Genomic DNA, 26379 nt, shown 5'->3' with positions numbered 1-26379 from the left:
AAAATGTAAAAGCATGTTACTCAGTGGTGTATTTTTTTACTTTTGTGATGTGTGAAATGAATGTAAATATATATTTAAAAAAAATATCATAAAAAGAAAAATGACATTTTATACACATATTTTAGGGTTAAATATGTTTTTAGTTCTTATATTTTGGGGCGATTTTGGTTTTAGTCTATTTTCAAACTAAAGTACAATTTAGTACTTTAACTTTAGAAAACTCTGGTTTTAGTCCTTTTTACCAAATTTTTTTAACTTTATTTGTTGTTTCAAGTACGTTTCTTAGTTAATATTGAAGTAAAAATGTGTCAAAAAGTGTAAACATTTGAAAAGTGTAAGCATTTGGATTGTTTACACTTTTTGACACATTTTTACTTCAATATTAACTAAGAAACGTGCTTGAAACAACAAATAAAGTTAAAAAAATTTGATAAAAAGGACTAAAACCAGAGTTTTCTAAAGTTAAAGGACTAAATTGTACCTTAGTTTAAAAATGGACTAAAATTAAAACCGCCCAAAGTACGAGACTAAAAACATATTTAACCCTATATTTTACATTCATCTCACATTACTTTTTTATTTTTTAGAAAAATAATGCTTTTTGATACATTTAAAATTCTTTAGGTTGATTCAACACTATTATTTCCCACTTTTTACTCTATTATTTATATTTTTTTAAAATACAAAAGTTTATTTATTTATAATAATTTTATTATTGTAGTATATGTGAAATGAATATAAAATTATATCCTATAAAAAAAAAAGGGTGTATAGACGAAAGGAATGTGGCACTTAAAGTAGGTGAAAGCGATGTTTGGTGGTTGTTCTTGATGAGCAGCGTTCTTAAGAAGGGAGTAAGTACTACGTTATAAGAAACCATATTCACATTCTGATTTTGTTTCTTCTGCAATTTTGGATGATAAATAATTTTAATATTTTTATCAAGAGTATATTTTAATTTTAATATTTTAATATTTGAATATCTTACTTAAGAAAGCAGTGGATGGGATGAAAAGAAAAGTAAGAAGGAACCATCCTTGTTACCAGCAATGTTTGCTGCACTCTCTCCACTAACTTAATCAACCATAAACATTATTATATTATTTCCAATCAGACCACATCGATATTTGTAAACCCTAAGAAGGAATCATAAAAACAAATCAAACACTTTATAGAATAATCATTTCAGTTTAATCCTTTTTCTCTCGTCAATCCAAGCCAGAAAAAAACATCATGCATATTATAATGTAATAAAATCACAAATTTGAAACCTTGGGGAGTGGTCGCGTGGCGCGGGACCACGGACCAAGATGTCATACTACCATGTCTGTCGGGTCACTGTGGGAAATCGTTTCGCAATCTTCACGTACGTGTGGCCAAAACCTTAGATTTTACCCTTTTTATTTTTTATTTTTTTTTCTTTCAATACAAGATGGGAATTTCTTATTATTTTTTTTCTGTTTCTCTCTGCTCTTTGTGCAGTTCAATGATGAACAAAACAAACCCTTTAACTATCAATTAATAATGTAAGCTCATTTTTTTTTTTTAACTGCAGAAAATATGGACACGCACCTCTTCATACTGTTTTTCAAACTTGAGTTAAATATGTTTTTCGTCCTTTAATTATTAGTTATTTTTGTATTTAGTCCCTCTTTCAAATTATAGTATAATTTAGTCCTTCAACTTTAAAAAACTCTGATTTTAGTTCTTTTTACCAAATTTTTTTAACTTTATTTGGTGTTTCAAACACATTTCTCAGTTAACATTGAAGCAAAAATGTGTCAAACAGTGTAAGCAATCCAAATGCTATAATGTAACATGCTTGAAACAGCAAATAAAGTTTAAAAAATTTAGTAAAAAAGACTAAAACCATAGTTTTCTAAAGTTGAAGGACTAAATTGTACTTTAGTTTGAAAGATGGACTAAACACAAAAACGGCCAATAGTTAGGGGACGAAAAACATATTTAACCCTCCAAACTTTAAGTTCAAGATTAAAATTCTCTTAATTTCCTCATGTTGAAGTTAGAAAAATTTCAATAATATTAAAAATAAATGTTTAATGAATATAATTAACCTATCATAATATTTATATTTATATTTTGACCTAACTGATAATGATCTTATTTATATTTAAAGTCTTTATTATTAATCTTTTTTTAATTTAATAGTTCAATTACCTGACTTGTTCCTTTGAAATTCTGAGTTGAGAGAACTATATAATGGTTTTTGTTTGATTTTTTTTCCTAAAAGAGAGGTGAATATAGGAATATGTTAGAGCTGCGCAACATTGAGTATAATTTCATTTAGATAATGATATTTTAATAACATTTTTTAACAATATTTTAACATTATTTATGTATCATTTTATGATTAGTCTAAAATTATTTCAGAATCAATAATAATAATAATCATAAACACCAATATGATTTAATACATAAATAATATTAAAATGTTATGAAAAAATATTGTAAAATTATAATTATCCATTTCATTTTGATAACTGCGTCAGAGTCTATGAGATGTAAAGCTTTCTTATTTTCTGAGTTTTGGGTAGATCTTGGTCAGCATCAGGAAAATAACTTTCCATTTTATTGTGTTGTTCTTTCAGTTCATGGTATTGTAACCGTTAGTTTTCGGATCAGAAAAGGAAACTGTCGCATGCCCAAAATCAACGTTACCAGATAATGAAGGCCATGTTTGGCTTTTAATTGGAAACCGTTGATTTTCATTTCGGTCCAACTGCAAACTGAGTTTTTTCTTAATTTTGTCTTCAAGCTCAATTTAAAACAAAAGAAAACTGAGTTATTTTTACAAACTAAAACTAAAACTATAAATAAAATAAAATAAAATCATTCACACTTACGTTTAGGTTTTCTATGTCCAAAAGTTATTATGATTGCAGAAATTATAATTATTAAAAAGAACCAAAATATGTTGTTGACCATTAAATATTGTCAAAAATTTTGTATAAATAGATGGACATACTATAAACTTAAAATTACGAAGAATTTAAGTGTAGAACTAGTTCCATAATCGGTGCTGATGAACATATAAGCAAAAGATTCAGAGTATATATTATAATTTTACTTTATTTAAGATTGAATTAGAATTAAAATTAACCACACTTTTTTAATACATTTTTTTTCTGAAAATGAAATAGAGTAGCTCTGTGCCAAAATAAAGCATCTCAACCTGTCATCTAAATTACAACACCCCTTTTTTCAGCATTCCAAAATAATTTTTGTACCTCTGTGCTAGTCCAAACATACCCAATGTGCCTCCAGTGTGAAGCATCACCACTTCTGGTTCTTCAGCATCGTTACTGGAGAGAAGCATTGCTGTTTCCCAAGCAGCTAATGTATACACAGGATCCACCAAAATTCCAGTTTGTTGGGCAATTTGTTGACACGTTTCCACTTCTCCCTCCAAAACATTACCAAACCTACAAATTCAAATGTGTTATTCAGAGGGAAAGAGATAAACTATAGATTACCATATCCTGATAATGATGATTTAATAATCAACAATTAATAATAATTAATTGAAGGCACTATCCACTCTAATAACTCTAATTATCACTATTCTGTGCAGAGTAATAATACCATGACACACTTTTACATTCATTTAACACAGAATACAAGGGTAAAATCGTCTAAAAAGTATAAAGTTTTATAGTTTTTCAAGAAAGAAGAGAGTAAAAAGTAAGTAAAAGTACTGTCAAATGAATGTAAAAAATTTAGGTGTGTCAAAGAATCATTTCTCTTCTATGCGCCAACAATTTATTAATATTTTACAACACAATGAAGTCCTTAACATCATAGCTAAAAAACAGAAGTGTATAATAGCATCTTACTTTCTTGGACGACCACGTTCCACCCAATTCACAATCCCAGCATCTTCTCTATATACAATTTCGTCAATAAACTCAATGTTAAAATGCTTCTTAAATTCAGAAATCAAATGCATCTCCTGTTTTCTGTATCCTTCAATTTTGTCAGCCAGCATGACAGCATATACCTCCCATGGGAGCCTGCATGGAAGAAAAAATTACTTTTACCATGATTTAATGCTGTTGTAGGAAAAGTATTAAAAAATATTTTCAATTAAAATGGCATGCTCCAAGCTGAAGCGAACCCTAAACAATGAGCTGCAAGTCCTAAACCAATAGCCGTTGTGCCAGTACCAGCATCTACAACAAATTTCATGGGCCTTTCTTTTCCAAGTAAATGATTCTGTGATAAGTATTCCACTAAGCGAATAACACCTAGAACAGGGAAAACTATTTTCATAAGTTATTGAACAAGTTAATTAAACTCAAACACCAACAAACGTATTTCCTTTTTACCAAAAAAAGGACAGTAATTTGAACATGAAAAGCAACACCAAGATGAAAATTCTCACAAAATGTATAGCATTGCATAATAACAATGAAAAACTAAATTACATGAACATAAATGTCAGGTAGAAGACTGGTTTCACATTAATACTTGCATAGGTGCATATGAATTTACTGTACTTTTAAACTGATTCAATAATCATTTTAGAATTGGTGCAAATAAGATGATTGTTTCTCTGTGATATACTAGGACCCAAACCTCACTTCTTTCTGAGCAATCAAGAAGATATGTGCATCTCCAACCAGAAATTATCTTTCCTAATAAAGAGAAATGGTTTTTTATCTCGGAAAACATATATAGGTAAGCACCATCTAACAAAGACCACGATTGCTCAAGCGCAATTCTATCTGAATTTTTACCTAGTTAAAAGAGAATGTTCCTGTAGATATTCATTGGTTGTTTTTGAAACTCCATCTTCTCATTACCTAGTAGAGCAACAGAATCACCAGCACCTTCTTTGACAACTAAAATATTTCGTCGATGGTTTCCCTCACTTCTACTCACATCCATTTGCATGAAATTCGGAGAAGTAGACAATTCAGTTGCCGAAGAAGGTTCAATGATATCACCAAGCCATAGGACAGAACCATTGTTACCAGCCACTGACTCAGCATAGCTCTTTAGCATCTCTTCCCTATTCGCATAAATAGTTCTTGGAACATATGTAACATTCCCATACATAGAAGACATCAAATTATAGCCAGTCAAAATTTCAGGTTGCTCTCCTCGTAGAAGCAGATGTGACACAATTCCTCTCTCAGCACACAGAACCGCTTCAAAATAATTAAATCATGGTTGAACAGTATTACCACTAAAACCTCAGCAGTATTATAACCATAACCAAGAAAGCACCTACCAACAGCAGCTGTGTGAGCACTCTGACAACCTCCACATGTAACCTAGAAAACGTCCCCGTTAAATGTTATTTGATCTCAGAAAATCCCAACATTGAGAAAATTGTGTGGTAAAAAGAAATTTATAAATTTAACACATTAACTTGCAACAACTGAGAAGATTGCAAGCGAAATACCCTATACCTATAAGACTGCAAGAAACAAAATTTAATAACCCCGATGTAAAGAATCGAATAAAGTCATTTGTGAAAACATTAATGTAATAAAGAGTAGGTGAAAGATTGTATTTTGCTAGTATTGTACCACATCAGTGACAGAATAACGTTGAAGGAGAGGAAGTAATCCATCAAGTTTTCTTGCTTTGTTGCCATTAACAAGTGGGTGCAACAAATCATCCCGAACAACGTAAAAGTAGTTCCTTTCTTTACTCACAGGGTTGGCATCACCGAAAGGTGGGTGGGTGTTCAACAGAAAATTAGGGCCTTGTGTGTGTAGCAGTTGGTGAATTTTGGTTTCAGGAGTTGGCAATGTCCATCTTCTGTTGTTGAGTAGCTTGTGCAGAAACTCCTCACGTCCCAGTTTCAGCCTTGTAACAATCTACCGATGAATGAACAAAAGGTAACATAGTTAAAGTAAAAAACGCCACCATGGATTGAAATTTGAAACAAAAAAGAACCTGATTTTGAAGAATGTTAGAATGAATCATGGCCACTGAACTCGGAAGTGGAAGCCCTCAATCGTGCCTTTCTTGCTGACACAAACATACGCCCAAGAGATATGATGTAAAACTGCTGTATTTCTAGAGCTACTCCCTCACAACTCAGCAGAATCTTGGTTATCATCTTACTATAACAAATAAAAGAAAAAACAACATTAACCACTTACTTAAAAAAAAAAAAAATTCATTGCTAATAAACATAATGACATAAAATATAAAAGAAAGTACCAACTGATTTTACTATATTTTTTAATATGTAGGTAAACTAGCCTAAGAAAAGTTACCAAAATGTAGATATTTGTTTTTCAATTATACTACAACAAAAAAATATTAAAAAATTATAGAAAGAAAAATACACAGGTCAAGAAAGTGAAACAATAATAATACAAAGAGAGACAAAAAAATATACACAAACCAACAAATTTTTTAAAAAATATATATTATTACAAAAAGAAAAAAAAAACATTTTGGGTTAAAAAAAGTTGATTTCTTTTTCAGGACAAAGAGTTAGAAAATTGTGAAAAAATGTATTTTCCTAGAAGATTATTGTTTTTTACGTTTTACAATTTAATCATGGTTATGGTATGTTTGTATTATTAATTTTTGGATGAGACACAGAATTAGTGTTTAATTAAATTGATTAAATTTGTTAGCATCCCTACATCTAGAGAATGTGCATATAATTATACAAAATTAAATTGTAATAAATTTAATCATACAAAATTTAATGTATAAAATCTAATTATACCTACAACATTTTATATGATTGGATCCCATACGTTTTACATTTTTGTTGACCCTTCTCATTTTTTCTGTTTTTGTTGGGCCTTATCATTTACTCTCTTCTCAGCTTTCTCATTTTCTTAGGGGTTTCTCCCTACAACTTTAAAAGAGTCACCAAAATTTTCAAAATTCGAAACTTACCTAGATTTTAAAATTTGGTGATTTTTTTAATCAAAATTTGAAATTTAATGATTTTATTTCAAAATCTGATGATATTTTTAATTGAATTTTGAAATTCAATAATTTTCTTAATTGAATTTTAAAATTTCATGATATCTTAATAAAATTTCGAAATTTGATAACATCACACATTATAGAACTCTTTGCATCATGCCCATTTCATTCGATTTTTTTTCCTCTTTGAAAAACTAATAGCAGTAGACTATGGTTGCTGCTTAATTTTTTATTAGAATTTTCATTTTTCTCAGTTCATTAATGTTATTTATCAATAGAAGAACGGGGTAATTCTATTAGATTTTAGAGTGACCAACCTGTTATAAATCACCATAAAATCGGATTTTCTGTTTGAATTAACAATTAGGAACGTGAATTTGAATGCAATTATTGTAAAATCAATAACTTAATTTAAAATCTTGGGACGTTATTCTTATTATAATCATCATAGGTCCTATAAACTTATCACTCATTCAAAATTAAGTGTACGAAAGTATTTAATAATTTGAAAACTTACATTGGTTTAATTAATGATGTAAAAGATATAGATAGCAATTTTGCAATGGAATCCCAGGTGAAATGAAGATTGTCTGAAGGAGTAGATGATGATGAAAAAGATTTGTTTTCAAGTAAGCATATCAACATAAACTAGTTGATGAGAAGGCAGAAAAAGAATTAACACTTTTTCAGAGGATGTTTATATAACTTACAACCTACAAGCAAATTCACATTTAACAAAAGAAGAGATTTTTAAGGGCAATGTATTCAGTAGGATACAGTCTCTTCCGTGGAACATGAAGGTAAATCACAACTCTGTCCAAATATATCAGGGATTCCATCCCAATTATTTTTTTCTCTTGTTTCCCAATACCCACCAATATATCGGTAGCAACCATCATCATCCTTCTTAAACCATCTCGGCTGCCATCCTCTTTCTTGCATCTTTCTTGCCTGAATTATCATCAATCAACCACTAGTTACAACAATTTTCAATAAACTAAATCTTGGTCTACAAAATACCATCATTCTTAGGCTACTCAATAATTCTAACAAATTGCTACTACATATTATTTTTGAGGGGGAGACAATAATTACTACAAGGCTGTTATGTAGGGACAGAAAACGGGCCAGACTGATCAGGAATGAAACTAGGATAAAACTAGTGTAGCCAATATATGGATCAAAAGTCAAGATTTTGTGGGTGATTTACCTGTCTCTGCAACTGCTCAAGTCTCAGTTTCTCTGCATTTGCCAACTCATATTCTCCATTTTCTAAATGTCTTTGATCTGGTCTCAACCTTGAGTCAGTCGGGGGCAACTTGTCTAATAAACCAGGTAATATTTCATTCAAGGAAATTGCAAAAGGAGAGAGGTTGTATCTTGTCTTGGATACAGAGCTGTCCCTTTCCCACAATATCGCAGCTTCTGTCATCGGATCATAACCTTTTGGCTTAGTAGTTGGATCCCCTAGTACATAGTACATTGCTTCATCCCACTTCCCAATTAACATTGCTACCTTCTCTCCCGTTCTGTTGTCTTGAACAAATCCATGGACCTGTAATATATATACGACTAAAAATTATACAACTCAGAACACAAAAAGCAGATCGGTACATCTAAACTACACTCATCTGGATTGTCAAGTTTAAAAAACACAGAATAATTTAAAAACGTACTTTTGGATGATAACTGACATTGTAGTTTTATACTTTTTCCACTTAATTACAAAGTAGAAATAGAATTTTGATGGTTTATTTGTTCGAACAATAAGGTGAGGTAAAAGGGATAAAGAAAAATGTGTTTTTCAAAATAAAAAGAAAAGTTAAACATAATATATTTGAAAAGAATAAAGTTTATAATTTTATCTATCAAATGTTAAACAAATATTGCTCGAAGTCCCTATGTCTGAGCATTCATAATCCTACCTGATGTGGATTTCGGTCTATAATAGATTGCTCCTTGAATTTCAGTTTGCAAGAATAGTTGCCACTGCCCCTGATGTGCATGGTACCGTAGTGGTCACAATAAATTTTACCTAATATGATATTGTATATGGAAGTGGTGACCTTGCTCCACTGAAATGTTTCACCATCCTCAAATTGTAGAGTCAGGACACCCACAGGATCTAACTGGATTGAACGCCCCCAGAATTTTCCTTTCAAATTAGAATCTGCCCAAAACTTCCACCCCCTTCCCTCACAATGACAAGCAACAATCATTGGATGATGACTAACCTGGAGCAGCAACCGTTAGATGAAAATTAGCAGACACAAGATAGAGACGAGACTTAAATGTACTTTTGGTCCCTGAGCTATCATAATTGTGCAATTTAAGTCCCCAAAATTTCAATTGCTCCAACAGGGTCTCTGAAGTATCACAGATGTGCAATTGGCCAAGAGCACAACTAAACCTTAGACACAAGCCACTCACTTTTCAGACTAAATGGACAAAAGACTATCATGAAGTTTTCAGATTAAATGACAAAAGGCAACATCAAAGAAAAGGGTAATTCGACACGTTCTTATAAACCTTGACTGAAAAGTTAAAGAGAAATTTCAGTTACCTTTTCAGAAAAAAACCTAAGTCCTTTATCTGGATAGTCCGCTTCGTAAGTCTCCCCAAGTAAAGGATTAAAAGGTTTACATTGTCGACCTTCAGTTGATGCATAGCTGGATACAGCAAAAGCTGCAATATTTAGAATTCTCATCAGATCATTCCCCTGCACAATGCAAAACATAATTTTTCAAACAATGCAAATCCAATAAACTATAAATATATATAATATGCACTTAGTTCTGAAGCTGAAGATTTGGTTCGTTTCCCAACTTTGTTCCACGATAGTTACCTTGGATAGTTGAATAATACTACTTTTCACATTAAACTAACGGAGGCAAAGCACATATTGCTAATACAGAACTTGTGTGATATTTAGCAGTATCAAAACCTAAGAGTAACTATCCACACAAGCCTCAAATATCAGCGAAGAGCATGGTTTCAATTTCAAGTTAGCTATAAGATCCTCATTCAAGCCATATGTATCAAATTGCAGAAATTGTTTTTTCTTTTTTAAAAACGAAGTTCTTTTAGGCTCAGTAGCAGTTTCAATCAATGCACTCTCCAGGGATAATTTATTACCCAACACAATGCAACAAAACTATACTTGGCTTCTTTCAAGCCAAGTGAGCTATTCAAAAAAAAAAAACCCTTATATTAACATTCAAAACAGCGAATTATATCATTAATTTCAGTTAAATTTTATGTCCATAAACCCCGTCAAGCCAAATATCATAATTTGGAAGGCACTGGCCATGGCCAAGTAGCTAACCCTCAGACCACTCCTGCCATTACCTATCCACAATAACCAAAAATTAACAAATTTACATCCTTAATTTACCCAAGAAATCCTAAACCAAACCAATTAACCCTAATGTTTTGGCTGGATCAGTAAGAACAATTTTGAATCTACACTGAAATACATTTACTTATCTTAAAAAAGAAAAAAAAAAAACTCCACGCTTTAGGGGCAATGAAAAAAAAATACAGAACAAAGAAGCATCGTTCACTATTGATCAAGCACAGACTATCAAAGCTACTGAAAATATTGAAATCTTCATAAGCAGCAATTTTCTTAAATTTAACCAAGCATACCATCTAACTTTGATCAAGTGCGGACTACCTTGATCAACAATTTTGAATCTATATTGACCAACATTTATTCATCTTCTAAAAACTGGAGTTTTATGGGCAGTAAAAGAATGCAGGACAAAAGGGAATTGTTCAGCCTTGATCAAGCGCAGACTATCAAGCTACTGAAATGTTGAAATCTTTATAAGCAGCAATTTTCTTAAATTTAACCAAGCATATTATCTACCTTGATAAAATGAATCTAGGAGATCATGCGTTTAAAACTGCTTTGTGACAAAAGTAAGCACAGCTGAGGACCTGACCTGCTTTCCCCATTCCAATGCTCTATCAACCAGGTATGAATACTCTAGGTCTTCAAAACACTTTTGCAATGACGATAGTGGTTCATTAAAATAAACAGGGAGACAAACTCCTGAAAGATCCTTCCCAATATTGTCTTTAATAATTGACCACAAGCCAACAGGCTTCTCTTTTTCTTTTGGCTCTGGTAAGTTATCTCTTCTTTTGACATATGGATACCTTACATCTTTGATCTCCTCGAACCCATGCACACCATCATAGCAAATATAATCTCTATCATATATACTTCCATTGGTCATACCTTCCCTACTTCGATAGGATGCACTTCTTAGGGCATCAGAGTACAAAAACTCATTTGTGTCAAAATATGTTCTATCATCATCATCTGTTTCAACATCTGCTCCATCTTGACTTTCATTATCAGCCACCGAGTCAGTAGCACTACCCTCCGACATCACAGAATAAAAATCTGAGACATGAAAGAGACAAGGAGTAAGTGGGCTGCAACTAACACGGAAACTTCATAACCAAAAGAATCAGTTTGTTAAACAAGATACAGATACTTTATTAACATCCTAATGCTTCATTCATATGAGATTCAACTACCACAAATAATGTTGTAAGAATGTTTTAGACCATCGATAGTTTTTCAAATCTCAGAATTGCGTAATTGTTTAAGTATCTGGATATAAATTCAAATATATGATCAGAACAAAAAGACTAATCATAAATGGAATTCATATTGATTTGTAAATACAAATTTGAATGGTAGTTCAAGGCAGAATACTTGACAGTGGATATTAATACTCACCACTAAACCTTCTATTTCCTTGTCCACAGTATGATTCCCGTTCCTTTGTTTCATCAACTACAGTAGTTTCCAACTCTATTTTCTCTGTCTGCATGAATTATTTTTATAGAAAAATCAAACTCAACTAGTAAGAATTTCATAATTTAATATAGCACTGACAGAAAACATAAGAGCGGATGCAACGTGAATTAAATAAATTCCATGACCAATTCAAAGAAACACCAACAGTGTGCAAGTTGAAGAGACAGATTGCTTGAGAAATCAAGTCTTCCAGTTCGTATTATTATAAAAAGTAACACTACTTTTTCTCATGGTAAGTGGAAAACAGTGGCAGACCTAGGGGCAAGAAAAAATTGAGTAATCCAGGTGAGGTGTGACTACATCATTGACAAAACATTACACCGAATTACTAAGAGGGGTTCAAAGAATATATCCTAATCCTGCAAAATGCTTTATATGGAATAAAAATGTTAAAACTCCTCTTAAAATCACTATGTACACTTTTAATTACCTAAAGAAAGGTAATCCATGTAAATTTAAACACCCAATGCTTCCATCATTAGGTTATTAATTCTTACAATCATATTTAAAATCTTAAGCCAGAGCTAGGAAATCTTTAAAACTGCTTCACTGTCACTGCCGTGCAATCATTTTAGTATTCATAACCACCTATAATAAAACTGCAGCTTATTAGCAAAAGGATGTGATTCAAAAGCATAGACAGATACCTCCAGTTGTTTTAAGGTGTCCAGCAGCATAACATGTTTCTGCTGAAGATACTTCAACTTGCTTTGGAGATACGATACTTCGGAAAGCATAATCGACTCGCAGTCATTAATGATTGCTTCACTTATGCCTTCCTGTGACAATCGTGATCGCAGCTTCTCTGTGGAAACCACAATATCTTCTGAAGTTGCAAGATCACTACTTGTTAGAGTTCTGGGAAAAAGATCTTTTGCTGACTGCAAGGCCTCAATCCACATGGCTCTGTCTTCTCTAGATACACACCGCAAGTGGAGAGTTTTTGTCCCAGTAAATATGGAAAGCCGCTTTTCGTCAGACTTGCTGGAACGAACTGAAGAAACCTGTGAGCAAGACATTTATATTCAGACTTTAGCATTCACACAAAAAGACAAGCAAGAAAAGCTTATATAAGTAATTAGATTTCAAAACCTATACATCAAAGAATCAAAACATCGTAATACTACTTCTACAGATATCAATTCAGTAGCAGCTAGTTAAAGACATTGTAATTGCAGACCCAGGCACATTTAACCAGTAGTCAATTACTCAACACAAATGTCAGTGATATGCCGAAAAAGTAAGGATTCATGGATCAATATTACGAATTCAACACTACTCGATTTTGGTCAAAAAATAAAATACACCAGAATACATGTTTTCAAAATATTTCAGAGTGGATGCATGTATACACGGAAATGCAAAAAGAAAAGTGCAAGCGTCAGTTACAGACGTTTCATACAATACGGTAGTAACGGATAACCCTTTACCCGCCACTCTCACATACTTATGAGCAAATTTGACCAAACAGCATCGACAAACTCGTAAAACTTCGCTTCGAACACATACAGAACTAAAACAGTGATCTAACTTGATAAAGTTCAAACAAAGGGGCTCGTTAAAATACAATTTCAAACAACACAACAATAAACAAATTTGCATGATAAAGATACACAAAACAGCAGGAAAATCATAAAGTTAAAAAAGGCACTTCAATATTTTATTGCAAGAAGAGATTGGGAACAAAAAAAAAATGAGAAAAAGAGTGCATTAATGATGGAGCTTAGCTACGCTTATTGTAAGTAAGTGTGTCAAAAAATAATACACACACAAACATATAAACTTTGTCGGCATCTGATAATATCATAAGAACAAACCTTCAAATGTATCTCACCGAACGGTTTGCATTGCTTCCCGTTGTTACTGTTCCCTCCCCCTGCCCCTCCAGAAGGCGCTCGATTCAGATTCCAATTCGCTTTCTTCACGAACTTCGATGACTCTTCTCCGATCACCCTCACGCTCCTATCCCTCGCCGGACTCATCAAGATCTTGTCCGGCCCGTGAATCTTGTAATAAGAAAGCACGCCATCTTCCAGCACGAACCACCTCGATCTCCACCCCTTCCCGTAATTCACCCACTTGTACAGGATCCCGGCGACACTCCCGGCGACGCCGCCTCCATTCCCGCCTCCAAAAGCCTTGGAATCGCGCGGCTCCTCCTCCTCCTCGAGATCCGCAGCAGCGGATGCCTTGACAGAATCCGAACCTACTGAGGAATCCAGCGTGGAGAAGCTCGATTTGGACGCGTAGTTCACCGTCCTGACAGCCGCATCGAGCCCTAGCTGACACTGACTCGGCGATTTCGCCACCACAGGGTTCGCCCTGTCCCGATCGATCGAAACCGGTGCAATGCAGCACAGAGGATTCATCTTCTCTCTCAATCAAACCAATCAACACCCCGAAAACTCACAACCACAACAACAACAACACATGATCGAGAGAGAGAGAGAGAGAGAGAGAGAAGTAAAACTCACTCACACTCGCAATCGCAATCGCAATCGCAGCACGCTTCGCTAACGATTTCGATTCTGACTGAGATCGAAACGCGGAGTAGGCGATCCGAAAGTGAAGATGCTCAAAGGCTGAGTTTGTTATGATTGTTTGGTTATAGTTTTAGTTTAAAGAAAGTGCGTAGTGTAGAGTACAGTGTGTGTGATGAGTTGATATAGATAGAAAGGGAGTGAGTGAGGTACAGTTGTTGCTGTTGGGTTTGTGGCAGGCTATAAAGAGCTGAACCACTGCTCACACACATCCATTTAAGGCACTGCTCAGTCACTAGTACATCCCACCATTCCCCATTCACAGCCACCCCTTAAGCTAACCTCTCTCATAAATGCATCCTAAAACCAAATGAAATTCAATTTTCCCACAAATCAACAAGCTCAGAAGAAGAGACAGCTAACGTGCGCACTTGTGCGCATACGAGCTCAGTGGGGGAGGCCGTGTCCGTTGGGTGAGGGGAAAACGCCTTTTTTTTCTTTGGGCCAGGCCCATGGCCATGATGAGAAGGAGCAAACGTGAAATGACGTTTTTGCACTTCCATGTCTCTCAGCGACAGCGATGGCAACGAGGGTGTCCGGGTAAGATCCCTTCCCTGAAAGCGATTGTTGAACCACGGGTTCCATATATTGGTCAATTTTTAAGTGCAACTTTTGCTCATCCTCATGCTATTATGCTACAATGCTCTATACTGTTACAGTCTTAGTTACTAGGACAGTGTTTGGCTTTGCTCAATGGGCAATATCCACCTTCTTTTACCTTCTTCCTTTTCTTCTCTTTTAGCGTTGACCCAACAACAAAGATCCCATAAATTAATCACTTTCTTTTCACGTCCAAACATGGTCGCTTTAATTTCATTCATCTATACCATTTTTTTAGGGACATAATGTATTTCAACCTTCCCAATTTTTATCATAAACCTTAAACTAATACTTCCACAACGTTTCATAAAAGGAATCGAATGACTTAGGATATGTTTATGTTTATGCTGCATTATAAAATTAAAATATCACATACATCTCGCTTCTCCTTGGTAAAGTAAGACTAAAGAGAACAAAATAAAGACAAAAATATGTTGTTTTCTTTCTCTCCATTAAATGTTGTCTTTAAAACATTAAAAAAAAATATACATGTATATTGTCTTTTTCTTCTAGAACATTCTCGCGATGATGTAGTTCTTTATCTTAAAGTAATCGAGTAGCTGTTCCAAAATATTTCTACTCTTAATTAGTTACGTTCGACGTACTTGAAGATGAAAAAAATTGACTCGTTGTAGAATTAAAACTTAAAGCTTATTTTAGCATTCTAAATAAAATTTAAATGTACTCTTATCAAATCTACTTATTTTAATATAGTATTTGGAATATGTTTGTAAAAATACTGTGTCGACGACTCTGCTTTTAAGTACCTCTAAACTCAAATCTAACAAAAACTAGTATTTGTATTTGTGAAGATACAAACATTAATTGGATTTTAATTATTCTATTTTTATAAAAAGATAATTTCATTTGGATAAGGATTATGTGATATATTTAAATCAAAATAAGCATCATAAAATCAATAAAAATAATTAATAATCGCAATGTATAATAAATAATTTTGATCATATATGAATGTTTTATATGTTCACAATAATATCCATGATTAAACCAAACGTTAATATAAGAAGATTAGTGAAATTCAATTCTTTAAAAAAGAATTGATGGAATTACGAATGGAATAGGTATTACAAGTTTTTTTCTAGGAGAAGCTATCAAATATGTGGAGGGTGGCCGAATAGCTTCGTATATATTATTCTTTATTCTAGATATATTAATCTTTCTAGTAATTTTATTGTTACATCGAAACAAATAAATATTGATGAATCTCATTAATATTGAACTTGGTAAGATAAGGGATTTAAAAATTGAAAAAGAAGATTTTGAAAGAATCTTCTTTGAATACTAAGATTACTATCCACTAAACAACGATATTGCACTATTTTTTTTTTTAAGTTTTTATCGTCATTCAAAAATAAAATAGTATTATTGTCATTTATTGATTTATAAACTTGTTTTCTCTTAAACTAACAAGCAAATTACGTTCAAATTATTAATAATTTATTTTTTATTGAATAAATACAAAATTGAACGTATTGTTTATATTTGCTATCCAGTTAGATTTTATGTTACTCATTTTAAAATTCAAACAAAATTGAATATGTAATAATTTTAGTTCCATTGAATAAAACAGAATCAATGTCATAATAGGTTCAGATAACGTAAATTTTGTTCACATTCATTAGAGTTGTTTCTTTTAAAAACAGTGTCATAATATGTTCAGATAACGTAAATTTTGCTACGTCATAGAATATGTAGACCTATCATAACGTAGAAAACTATGTACGTCATAATTTGTTTTTGTACATCATAAAATATGATTTTTTGCTAGTAAAAATAGTATTTTTGCTAGTGAAAATAGTGTTGTTCTTTGTTTGAAAGGTGCTGATACTTTTGACACTTATTTTTTCTCTTACATTACGTTCAACTAACACTTTTCATAAATTATTATTTTATTTATATTTTTTTATTAGGTCAATATAATATTTTATTATGAAAAATAATAGTTGGTGTGAAAGTATAATTTTCCTTGTGTAAACACTACCGTAACCGCCCCATGATGCATAAATCTTCCTTGTCTTTGAATTAAAAAAATACATGAAATGAATTAAAATAAAATTTGAAAATATAAGTTTTTTAATACTTTTTATTTTCAACTGTTAGTTTTATTTATTTATATTTACCCTAGTCTACTAATGCTTTTGTCTTTAATTGTATTGATTACTTTTTAAAATTGAAATACATGAAATAAAATAAAAAGAAAACTTTTAATAAGTAAAAATGAAAATATCTGTAATTATTTTGAATAATATATTTTTTTTTAATTTATAATTTTCAATGAATTTAACTCTTAGAAAGAATACATCAGAGATTCAAGTAAAAAACAAGATTCAAACCCAACATTTATGAAGCATAATGGATAAATTGAGAAATGGGCTTGGACTTCATTGCCCAGCCCAGTCCAGCTTACAGAAATTCTAAGGGGAAGGCCTTTGTACGAATCGGGTTGTGATTCAGTAATTGAAATATCAGAAAAAGGTGGGAAGGAAGTAGCATAATAGAAGGTTCGGGTTAGGGCTTAAGAGTGTTTTTGCTCTTTCTTCCTCTTCATCTTTGCGATTGTTGTTCTGTGCAAGAGAGAAGAAGAGATCGATCGATCGAAATGGCGTTGGCTTTCGACGAGTTCGGAAGGCCGTTCATAATACTGAAGGAACAGGAGCAGAAGAGCAGACTCCGAGGTTTGGATGCTCAAAAATCGAACATTTCCGCCGGCAAAGCCGTCGCGCGGATCCTCCGCACCTCCCTTGGTCCTAAAGGCATGGACAAGATGCTCCAGAGCCCCGACGGAGACGTCACCATCAGTAAGTTCTACAAACTTCCTCGCAACTGCCACCAAAAGGTGCGCCATTTCCCGCACTAACTCTTTTTGGTCTTGCAGCCAACGACGGCGCCACCATCCTCGAGCAGATGGACGTGGACAACCAAATCGCGAAGCTCATGGTGGAGCTTTCGAGGAGCCAGGACTACGAAATTGGCGATGGCACCACCGGCGTCGTCGTCATGGCCGGCGCGCTTCTCGAGAAGGCTGAGCGCCTCCTGGAGCGGGGAATTCACCCCATCAGGATCGCCGAGGGTTACGAAACGGCGTCTAGAATCGCGGTTGAGCATCTTGAGCGCGTGGCCAACAAGTTCGAGTTCGGGGAGTCCAATTTGGAGCCTCTCATTCAAACCTGCATGACCACACTCTCCTCTAAGATGTAACTGAAATGTTTTACTCTAATTGGTTATTGATTGCCCTGTCTTTACGTGCATTGCTTACCTTCTTATTGTAATGGGTTTGTTGTTTGTTTAAATGTTGTAGTGTTAATCGGTGCAAGCGCAGCTTGGCTGAGATCGCTGTTAAGGCTGTTCTTGCTGTTGCTGATCTGGAGAGGAAGGATGTTAATCTGGATCTGATTAAGGTGGAAGGGAAAGTTGGGGGTAAATTGGAGGACACTGAGTTGATCTATGGCATAGTTGTTGATAAGGATATGAGCCATCCTCAAATGCCTAAGCAAATCGAGGATGCTAAAATTGCTATCCTGACCTGCCCCTTCGAGCCTCCCAAGCCAAAGACTAAGCATAAGGTTGATATTGATACAGTGGAGAAGTTCCAGACGTTGAGGTTGCAGGAACAGAAGTATTTTGATGACATGGTTCAAAAATGCAAGGTGGGATTTCTCTCCTTTTTTTTAACCTTCTAATTGAAGTGCCATGTTTCCTTGTTTAACCTGGTGGGGTTAGGGGAATGGATCCTCTCATATGGGTAAACACTCAAGAAGGTCATGTGTGTTTGTCTCCACTGTTCTTTTTATTAAACTATCATTTTGTACTAAAAACATGTTTTGTATTTATAAACTATTTTGAAGGGTTAGGATCTAATCTAGTGAAAATGTGACTGGAGAGAATCCATTCCGTGTGCAAGTCTTTGGGATTTAAACTCGAATTAGCCTTGTTGAAATGAGATTGTGCTCCATATTGAAACTGACATATTGGTTTGCAGGATGTGGGTGCAACCCTTGTAATTTGCCAATGGGGTTTTGATGATGAAGCAAATCATCTCTTAATGCACAGGAACTTGCCAGCTGTCAGATGGGTTGGTGGTGTAGAGTTGGAATTGATAGCTATAGCAACTGGTATGTTTTAATTTAAACTATGTATGCCTGGGAAGTTTGTAGGTTCTTTGCACAACTTTTTATCTTATGGGTTTGTAGATATTCTTCTGTTATTTGCTTTTTGACCTAAGCAATGTTCCATTTGGGAATATAGGTGGAAGAATTGTTCCTAGGTTCCAGGAGTTATCAACAGAAAAGTTGGGAAAGGTAGAATCTTGCACTTTACTTCTTTTAAGGGGTTTGCAAGATCTGCAACTTTTTTTTTTTTTCCAGTTTTTAACATTTTGAAACTACATGCAATGGTGGAAGTTAGTAAGTTAGAACATCTAGCTGTGGTAACTACATGCAATGCTTGTCCATTTGACAACACACTGAGCTACATTAATTTGTTTAATTTTTTTAAGGCCGGCATGGTTCGTGAAAAGTCTTTTGGTACGACAAAAGACCGAATGCTGTACATTGAACACTGTGCAAACTCAAGGGCTGTAACAATATTTATCCGTGGAGGTAAAGCCATCCTGTTTTGATTCCTTCAACGGTTTTCTTTGAACTTTATATAATTAGCCTTTGGGAGAAAGTTAATTTTTCTAACTGTAGCGTGTTCAGTATTGTATTTATTTCTTTATTGTTCTGGGGAGTGAGTTTGAACTTTTAGACTATGTTTATATTGATGGAGGGGATAGGTGGAGTGGATTAAAATGGAATGGAGTGGTATAAAATATAAATGTATATGTTAGAATAAAATACCCATTCCATTGGTTCGACACGTTACTGAGAGACTGCAACATAATTTTCATTACTTTATTTGGACACCGAACAAACATAATCAATAATTATTTTTATTACCATATTTCTTATTTTGAAATACGAAAATATTATTTTTAATCTTCATTCGTTATATTTATCTGTCTACTTTTCACTATGTTTCCTTTTTAACATGTCACTTTTAAATAGTTGTCTCTTATTTATTTGTTTCATTTGTGACTGGTTTGCTATATTGATAAAATGCTGAGCTGATATATTTTATATAAAATAAATTGGGCCCTTTAGGACAACAACCCCACAGCAGTGTAAATGTCCCTCTCTTATACTCAAGAACAACTGCGGTATAAGTGACAATGTTCCATCAGAATTTCATCAAACGCTTAACTAACATTTCTCAGACATGCCAAAACTTGTGTAAAAGTGTACAATTGTTTGCTAAAGTGGTTGGTATGTGAACCATGTGACATAATGCATTAGAGGGGCAAGGAGGAAGGGTATCTGTTGTGAGAACGGAGGTGACTGACCAAGTGTGAGAATAGATGTGGAGTTGCTGCAGATGGTATGGGAGATTACTCTTGTTCAATGTGAATACAATAGTATAATTAAAATAAGAAAGCAAACTGGGGCTCCATCCCTTTTATACTCTCCTATTTGGAGGGTAAGAAACTGTTGCTTACATTTCTCATCCCTTCATTTTCAATCTCAATAACGAATCTTAAGTCTGTTACATTCCATACTCTCCATTTCACCTTTCATCAATCCAAAACTTAGCCTTGAATATTACCTCTATTTCTTTGCAACTATTAAGTCATGAAATTTCTATGGAGCTTTCTAAAGTAGTTATTTGAAGAATGATAATTGTCTATTCAAGCTTGTCAAAGTGAAATCATTTATCTTCGTCTGAGTAGGTAACAAAATGATCATAGAGGAGACAAAGCGCAGTCTTCATGATGCCTTGTGCGTGGCTAGGAATCTTATCCGTAACAATTCTATTGTATATGGTGGTGGTTCTGCTGAGATTTCGTGCTCTATAGCTGTCGAGGCTGCTGCTGATAGATACCCTGGAGTTGAACAGGTATGGATATAGTTAAACAAATTTTGGGTTTACTTTTTGTTATTTGCCAGAATAATTAGTTTTTATATTTCCAGTGAATCGAATTATCAGACCTGTTTAAAGAAGCTATTAAAAATAATTTTGTTATCGCTGATCGTGTTTACTGGGGATGCTGAGTTGTTGTCAATGCATCATATATGATGTTATTACTTAAACAAATTTTTTGGTATTCCCCAGTAATGGAGTATTTTCTTTCCATGCAGTATGCTATTAGAGCATTTGGGGATGCCTTGGAAGCCATCCCAATGGCCCTCGCTGAAAATAGTGGCCTTCAACCAATTGAAACATTATCTGCTGTTAAGTCTCAGCAAATAAAGGTAATGGATTGATGATGATTGTTTTTGAGTATGTTAAACATCTGTACCTGGTATCGATATACTTTTATGTGTACCGTGGCGCTGACCTTGATTCTGCCTTCAGGATAATAATCCTCACTTTGGCATTGATTGTAATGATGTTGGCACTAATGACATGCGTGAGCAAGATGTCTTCGAAACTTTGATCGGAAAGCAGCAACAGATCTTACTCGCTACTCAAGTTGTCAAGATGATATTGAAAATTGATGATGTCATTTCCCCATCTGAGTACTGATATTTTTAAAGTCAGTCACGTTCTACATCAAGATTCTGAATCTTGCTTATAGTATTTTGTTTGATCGGTCTGATTGTAGTCACAGTCCGTATGTTTACTTGAAATGTAAGATTTTGGCCCGGTTTGTATCGGACTTGGGCGGCTATTTTTGTTTTTGTTTTTTTTTTTAATGCAATTGTTATCTTTTGATTTTTAAAACATTATGGATTAGTTGTTTTTGTTTAGACATTTTAACCTTTGTTTGTAGGCCGAGTAAAATTTTGTTATCTAAGTCTTATTTTGGGCCCCAAATGATTGGTTCTTTGAGTGAATGTAGTCTGGGCGAAAGTGTTAGAGCATTAAAGTCCCAGATTTTATTGTGGTAGTGCAATTTTATTTGACAAAATTAATTGGAACTCGAACGACCAATAAGAAGTTTGAAACTGATAAATTTATCGCATCTTGGTTTAACTGTTTGCAATCCAATATTTGTTCATTCTTAGGCTGGAGTTGGCAGTGTGGATCTGATATGCATTCTTGTCTGGAGCAATTTAATTCTGTTAGCGTAGTAGTGCAACAGTAGCGTACTAAAAGCATGTGAAGCATGCAAACAGGAATCAGTCTATTGCAGATTCATTAACTTAGATAGCAATTTATCTCTAATACTCTATTATGTTATATTACTTCACCCACGACACGGTTCCATCTTACATTGCCCCTTCATAGGAATGAATGTAACATCTTACAACACTCACTGGAAAAATGGAAATTGTTGCATATTTTGAATTTGTTGGTTTGCTAGTGCCCGCACAGGTAGCCATTTTTGCATCTAAGTGCACCAGCCCCTGCCGTCATCGAAGGCACAAGTAGAGGTGGTCTTGCTGCCATGCTTGACGCTCTATCATATCTAGCTGTTGCTCCTGCCCCAGACGGTGTGAAGAAGGCGCCATTCAACATTAGATCTCCTTCAGACCTCCAATTCCATTTCTTCCACTCTCCTTCTGACGATTTAAAATGTTTGGTCACCTGAAACCACCCAATGTCTTTTTCAGTTTATTAAAATTACCATCATGGAAGAACTTCGCAAAATGCAACTCTCACCTCTTTATGGTCTTCATCATTCGGAGCAAGAAATCTATTGCCTTGGCTGAAAATAGTTGGGGATGAACTTCCACCTATTGCGTAATGCTGCCAATGTATGTAATCGTTGTTCACGACATGAAAGTATCCAAACCTGCATCTGCATATATACCAGTTGAAAATAATATAACACAAACTATACACAGGGCTTACCTATATAGTATTACTCAAACTTACCTAGGCATTCTTCCTCCTAGCCCTTCTCCAAAATGGTTGAAGGCTATGGTGACTTGCATATTCTTGTCATCTTTATAGGAATCACTGTGGCCCAAGAGCATGACCTTGTTATGGTGTGTCATGTAATTGTTGGAAATGGTGATGGCCGTTGAACCATGAACAACATCAATAAGGCCATCAAAACAGTTTGACAAGGAGCAATGGTCCACCCAAACATGATTCCCACCAGAGATTGTGATCCCATCACCGTCCGATCTTGCACTCCAAGTGCGATGGTTAGGAAAATCAGTGACATATCCACTCCGACCTCGTTTGCAATGATGAATGTGTATGCCATGAATTATGATATTCCTCTTGTTGTGCACTTTAATGCAAGGCCCTCCAGCAATGTGGATAGTTGCTCCTCTTCCGTCAATGGTTTTGTAAGAATTAACAAGGAGATCCATGTGTAGCTTGATCACCATGTCACGCTTGAAAATGATCCACAAAGGCTCTTCTTGGATAACACCATGTCTCAACGTACCTGGTTTAGGGTTCATAGGGTTATCACTGGGGTCAGTCACCACGTATAGTTTCCCATCTCTTCCACCAATGGCATTCTTGCCGAACCCAATACCACAACTAGCTAAACGCTTACGATTCCTTTCCCAGTTGGGGTCGCACCTCCAACAATCATCAATGGGGTTCCCCGTACCACAAGAAAGGTACCCCAACTTTCTCCTTGACCCATTAATGCTCCTACAGTAAAAACCCATACTCCTTCTTCAGTCTCATGCTTAAACACCAAACTACACTACATGCATGCACATCTATAATTATAATTAACCTTTGAGAAAAAAAGCAATCATACCATCACACATTTTTACATTTCACACAAATCACTTAAGGAAAACCCTTACATCAATTACACTAAAAACCCTAAATTCTCCTGTGCTATTGGAGTCTCATGCTTCATCACAAACTATTTTTAAGGAAATGCATGATGAAAAATACATACAATTGAAGAGAAAAATGTTTCAAATAGATATATACTCCAGCAATAAGAATAAAACCAAACTTCAGAAAGATGTTTAAATACATAAAATTTGAATTTTAAAATTGAAGATGGTAGAACCATGAACCACAAATTTAACTAAAAATGTAAATTCAAGATTTTAATTTTTAATAACATAATATGAATAGTTATTATTTTTAACAATATAATGTCAAAGTTCAAAACAAGGATCATTATCTCCAAATGTATGTGTTTTCTGGTAATAATGGACTTGGTAATGCAAATGTGTGTTGATTTTTTTTTTTCAAGACTGTAACATATTGCAAACAAAGTATGGTGGTAACATACTTTTCCACTTCCTGGACCACTAATTCAGGATCTTGAACAGGAGAAGTAGAAACATAAACCACAGATGGGACAAGAAGCAAAAGGTGGAATGTAAAAGTGAATGAAAATGCCATAATGTCTTGAACTTCCTATGGAGGGAAGAAGAACAGGAGGAACATTAATAAAGTGAGAATTTGTACAGTTATGAGTTCCTATATAAAAGTGATGGAAAAGTTGAGTTTATATATTAGTACAAAGAAGGATAATGAATTTCTGATTAAACTATAAAAGCTTTTGTTTAATTTCTGGGATTTATAGATTATTCATTCCAAGGTCAATTTACACACTGTTATAGAGTCTGTAGAACATTATTCCAATTAAAAAATTATACTAATGATAAAAAAAGAAAAAAAAAATTCCCTTACACGGAAATTTGAGACATGAAATATGTGTCTGTATTAGCAGCTAAGAGGTACCCTTTGGAGTTGACAGCATCAAAATGTGACAGTTTGTTTGTCTATCATCCATCAATTATGCTGCATGTATATATTGTATTGGTCCTTCAATGAGGTACAATTTTGTTTTTTTTGTTTTTTATTGATCATTGATCTATTTCACATTTTCACTCTCTCATTTTATTTTGATGAATAATAATAATAATAATGGTACAAGAAAAGTTAGATGTTGCTTTTGTGTAAGATTCCTCTGCTGAACCATTTTACTATTTGGACGTGCCCTTTTTTCTTAATGAAACGTCCCTATATAAAATCAAATACTTTTATTTTATGTGTACAAGAATTCATAGGATATACCAATGCAAAATCCTCGGATTTTGATCAAGGTGTTACATGATTCATATAGTTTTTTTTTTTTTTTCACATACCACATTTTTACATCAAACCGATATTATAAATAATCTCTCTTTCTAAATAATTTTATACACTTCTATACTCGAAATTGCAACAATATTCGTATTTGAAGCATCTAAAATTAGTAAAAGAGTATGATTGTTTTAATACAATTTTTAATAAATAATATATTAACTTTACTCTTTAATTTGTAAAAAAAAAAATCTTTAAACTGATGCAGTGCTAATAGAGGATTGATTAATTTAATAAAAGAGAAGTAATTAACAAAAACCTTTTTTTTGGGGGGTGATTAAACTGCCGTCTGATTTGTTTGTTTGTCCCAAGAAATTAAAATTAAAGATGTCTCAAAACATAGTTTTAAGGAAACATTATTCTCTTAACTTACTTATGAAAAGTTGTTATATGAAGAGAAAGTATAAATATTTGTTAAAGGTTTAAACTTGTTCTTTAAAAACCATGAAAAGCCAGGGTAATAGACTTAAGAGATTCTCTATTTCTAGCATCCGGCAGATGTATAAAAAAAAAAAACTTTAATTATTTAAATATTTTGTTCATACATTCACTTTTATATTTATTACAATTAATTTGATATTCAAAATTTGAAACACTAGTTGCAGAATAACGTAAAAAATACTACAATTATGATATCTGGTTTTCAAAAATTAAAATTAAAATATTATTAGATAAAGGTCAATAATATAATTATTAAAATGGTGATTTTATGTAGATGAGAAATAACATGTAATATTTGAAGATTATTGAAGTTAGATTAACATAAAATGACATCACTTTGGATGAACACAATTTAATAACTATTTAGTTCAGCAAAAATGTTAAATTATGTAATTATGTGAATATTTTGAAGTAGATATATATGAAATATAAAAGGAAAGAGTAAGTAATGATAGTGTACGTTATTTTCTAAGCAATGAAAGTCCTGATTTGTTCATGTGAGCAAATTATTGTTGTTGTTGCTAGAGGTTGATTGTGGGGTCCTCATACGGATAGGTTTATAATAATTTTGGGCCTACATGTGGGCTGTGGAAGGTGGAAAGGCCCCAAAAAAAGCAAGTACTTAATGGGTTGGGGCCCAATAAAAGTGATGCTAATGGGAAGTATGAGAAGATGTTGCATCATCTTTTCTGAGTAGATATCAAAATGCAAACAATCAAGACATATTCATTTCATGACATTTTGTTGTGTTTCTTTCATTAATGTATCATTTATTAGTTTGGTAAAATCTTTATTACATAATTTCTAACTTTGATTACAGAGAAACATAATCCAGGATGGAAGGAGTACTAGAAAAAATCTCTACAATCCTCATGTTTTTCAGATCTGATGTTGAAACTCAACACTTAAAAGAGAGTGTAATTATTATATAAATCAACAACACTCATCATGAAG

General features: G+C 33.6%; 4 protein-coding genes across 5 annotated transcripts; 1 reads left to right on the top strand and 3 right to left on the bottom strand.

Annotated features, from left to right (window-relative positions):
* Positions 1-3074: 3074 nt before the first annotated feature.
* On the bottom strand, positions 3075-6089 carry LOC106754817 (D-cysteine desulfhydrase 2, mitochondrial). Of its 2 annotated transcripts, XM_022778832.1 has the most exons (8): positions 5929-6089; positions 5556-5849; positions 5396-5443; positions 5255-5297; positions 4824-5171; positions 4136-4265; positions 3855-4031; positions 3075-3443 (listed from the first exon to the last, which is right to left on the bottom strand). In XM_022778832.1, the coding sequence occupies exons 1-8, from the start codon at positions 5956-5958 to the stop codon at positions 3206-3208; spliced, it is 1308 nt and encodes a 435-aa protein (XP_022634553.1). In that variant the 5' UTR covers positions 5959-6089; the 3' UTR covers positions 3075-3205. The 2 variants fall into 2 exon arrangements, with proteins under 2 accessions (XP_022634553.1, XP_014492373.1); XM_014636887.2 differs by lacking the exon at positions 5396-5443 and having other exon boundaries at positions 5929-6088.
* Positions 6090-7530: 1441 nt separating this feature from the next.
* LOC106756039 (oxysterol-binding protein-related protein 1D) lies at positions 7531-14971 on the bottom strand. The gene is made up of 8 exons (XM_014638276.2): positions 13582-14971; positions 12412-12768; positions 11684-11771; positions 10875-11341; positions 9491-9646; positions 8853-9161; positions 8138-8482; positions 7531-7878 (listed from the first exon to the last, which is right to left on the bottom strand). Exons 1-8 carry the CDS (start codon positions 14131-14133, stop codon positions 7693-7695), a joined length of 2460 nt encoding a protein of 819 aa, XP_014493762.1. The 5' UTR covers positions 14134-14971; the 3' UTR covers positions 7531-7692.
* Positions 14972-17389: 2418 nt separating this feature from the next.
* Positions 17390-21763, top strand: LOC106756040 (T-complex protein 1 subunit epsilon). The gene is made up of 9 exons (XM_014638278.2): positions 17390-17723; positions 17801-18119; positions 18224-18572; positions 18905-19037; positions 19171-19223; positions 19421-19523; positions 20690-20856; positions 21099-21212; positions 21316-21763. Exons 1-9 carry the CDS (start codon positions 17525-17527, stop codon positions 21484-21486), a joined length of 1608 nt encoding a protein of 535 aa, XP_014493764.1. The 5' UTR covers positions 17390-17524; the 3' UTR covers positions 21487-21763.
* Positions 21584-24552, bottom strand: LOC106753395 (probable pectate lyase 5). Its single transcript, XM_022778831.1, has 3 exons — positions 24529-24552; positions 22783-23520; positions 21584-22705 (listed from the first exon to the last, which is right to left on the bottom strand). The coding sequence occupies exons 1-3, from the start codon at positions 24543-24545 to the stop codon at positions 22534-22536; spliced, it is 927 nt and encodes a 308-aa protein (XP_022634552.1). The 5' UTR covers positions 24546-24552; the 3' UTR covers positions 21584-22533.
* Positions 24553-26379: the final 1827 nt, after the last annotated feature.

The sequence above is a fragment of the Vigna radiata genome, chromosome 2 (assembly GCF_000741045.1).
Source record: "Vigna radiata var. radiata cultivar VC1973A chromosome 2, Vradiata_ver6, whole genome shotgun sequence".
NCBI lineage: Eukaryota > Viridiplantae > Streptophyta > Magnoliopsida > Fabales > Fabaceae > Vigna > Vigna radiata.
The sequence above is the reverse complement of the archived record's forward strand: the minus strand, read 5'-3'. Positions and strand labels throughout refer to the sequence as shown.

Coding starts and splice junctions, on each gene's coding strand:
- LOC106754817 (XM_022778832.1), bottom strand. CDS start 5,958: ATGATTCATTCTAACATTCTTCAAAATCAG. Junction 5,172..5,254: donor TGCTCACACAGCTGCTGTTG/GTAGGTGCTTTC, acceptor ATTATTTTGAAG/CGGTTCTGTGTGCTGAGAGA. Junction 4,266..4,823: donor TGATTCTGTTGCTCTACTAG/GTAATGAGAAGA, acceptor TCCCTGTTCTAG/GTGTTATTCGCTTAGTGGAA.
- LOC106756039 (XM_014638276.2), bottom strand. CDS start 14,133: ATGAATCCTCTGTGCTGCATTGCACCGGTTTCGATCGATCGGGACAGG. Junction 8,483..8,852: donor TAGACCGAAATCCACATCAG/GTAGGATTATGA, acceptor TATATATTACAG/GTCCATGGATTTGTTCAAGA. Junction 7,879..8,137: donor TTGAGCAGTTGCAGAGACAG/GTAAATCACCCA, acceptor ATGATAATTCAG/GCAAGAAAGATGCAAGAAAG.
- LOC106756040 (XM_014638278.2), top strand. CDS start 17,525: ATGGCGTTGGCTTTCGACGAGTTCGGAAGGCCGTTCATAATACTGAAG. Junction 17,724..17,800: donor CGACGGAGACGTCACCATCA/GTAAGTTCTACA, acceptor TTGGTCTTGCAG/CCAACGACGGCGCCACCATC. Junction 19,224..19,420: donor CAACAGAAAAGTTGGGAAAG/GTAGAATCTTGC, acceptor AATTTTTTTAAG/GCCGGCATGGTTCGTGAAAA.
- LOC106753395 (XM_022778831.1), bottom strand. Junction 22,706..22,782: donor CTAGGAGGAAGAATGCCTAG/GTAAGTTTGAGT, acceptor GTATATATGCAG/ATGCAGGTTTGGATACTTTC.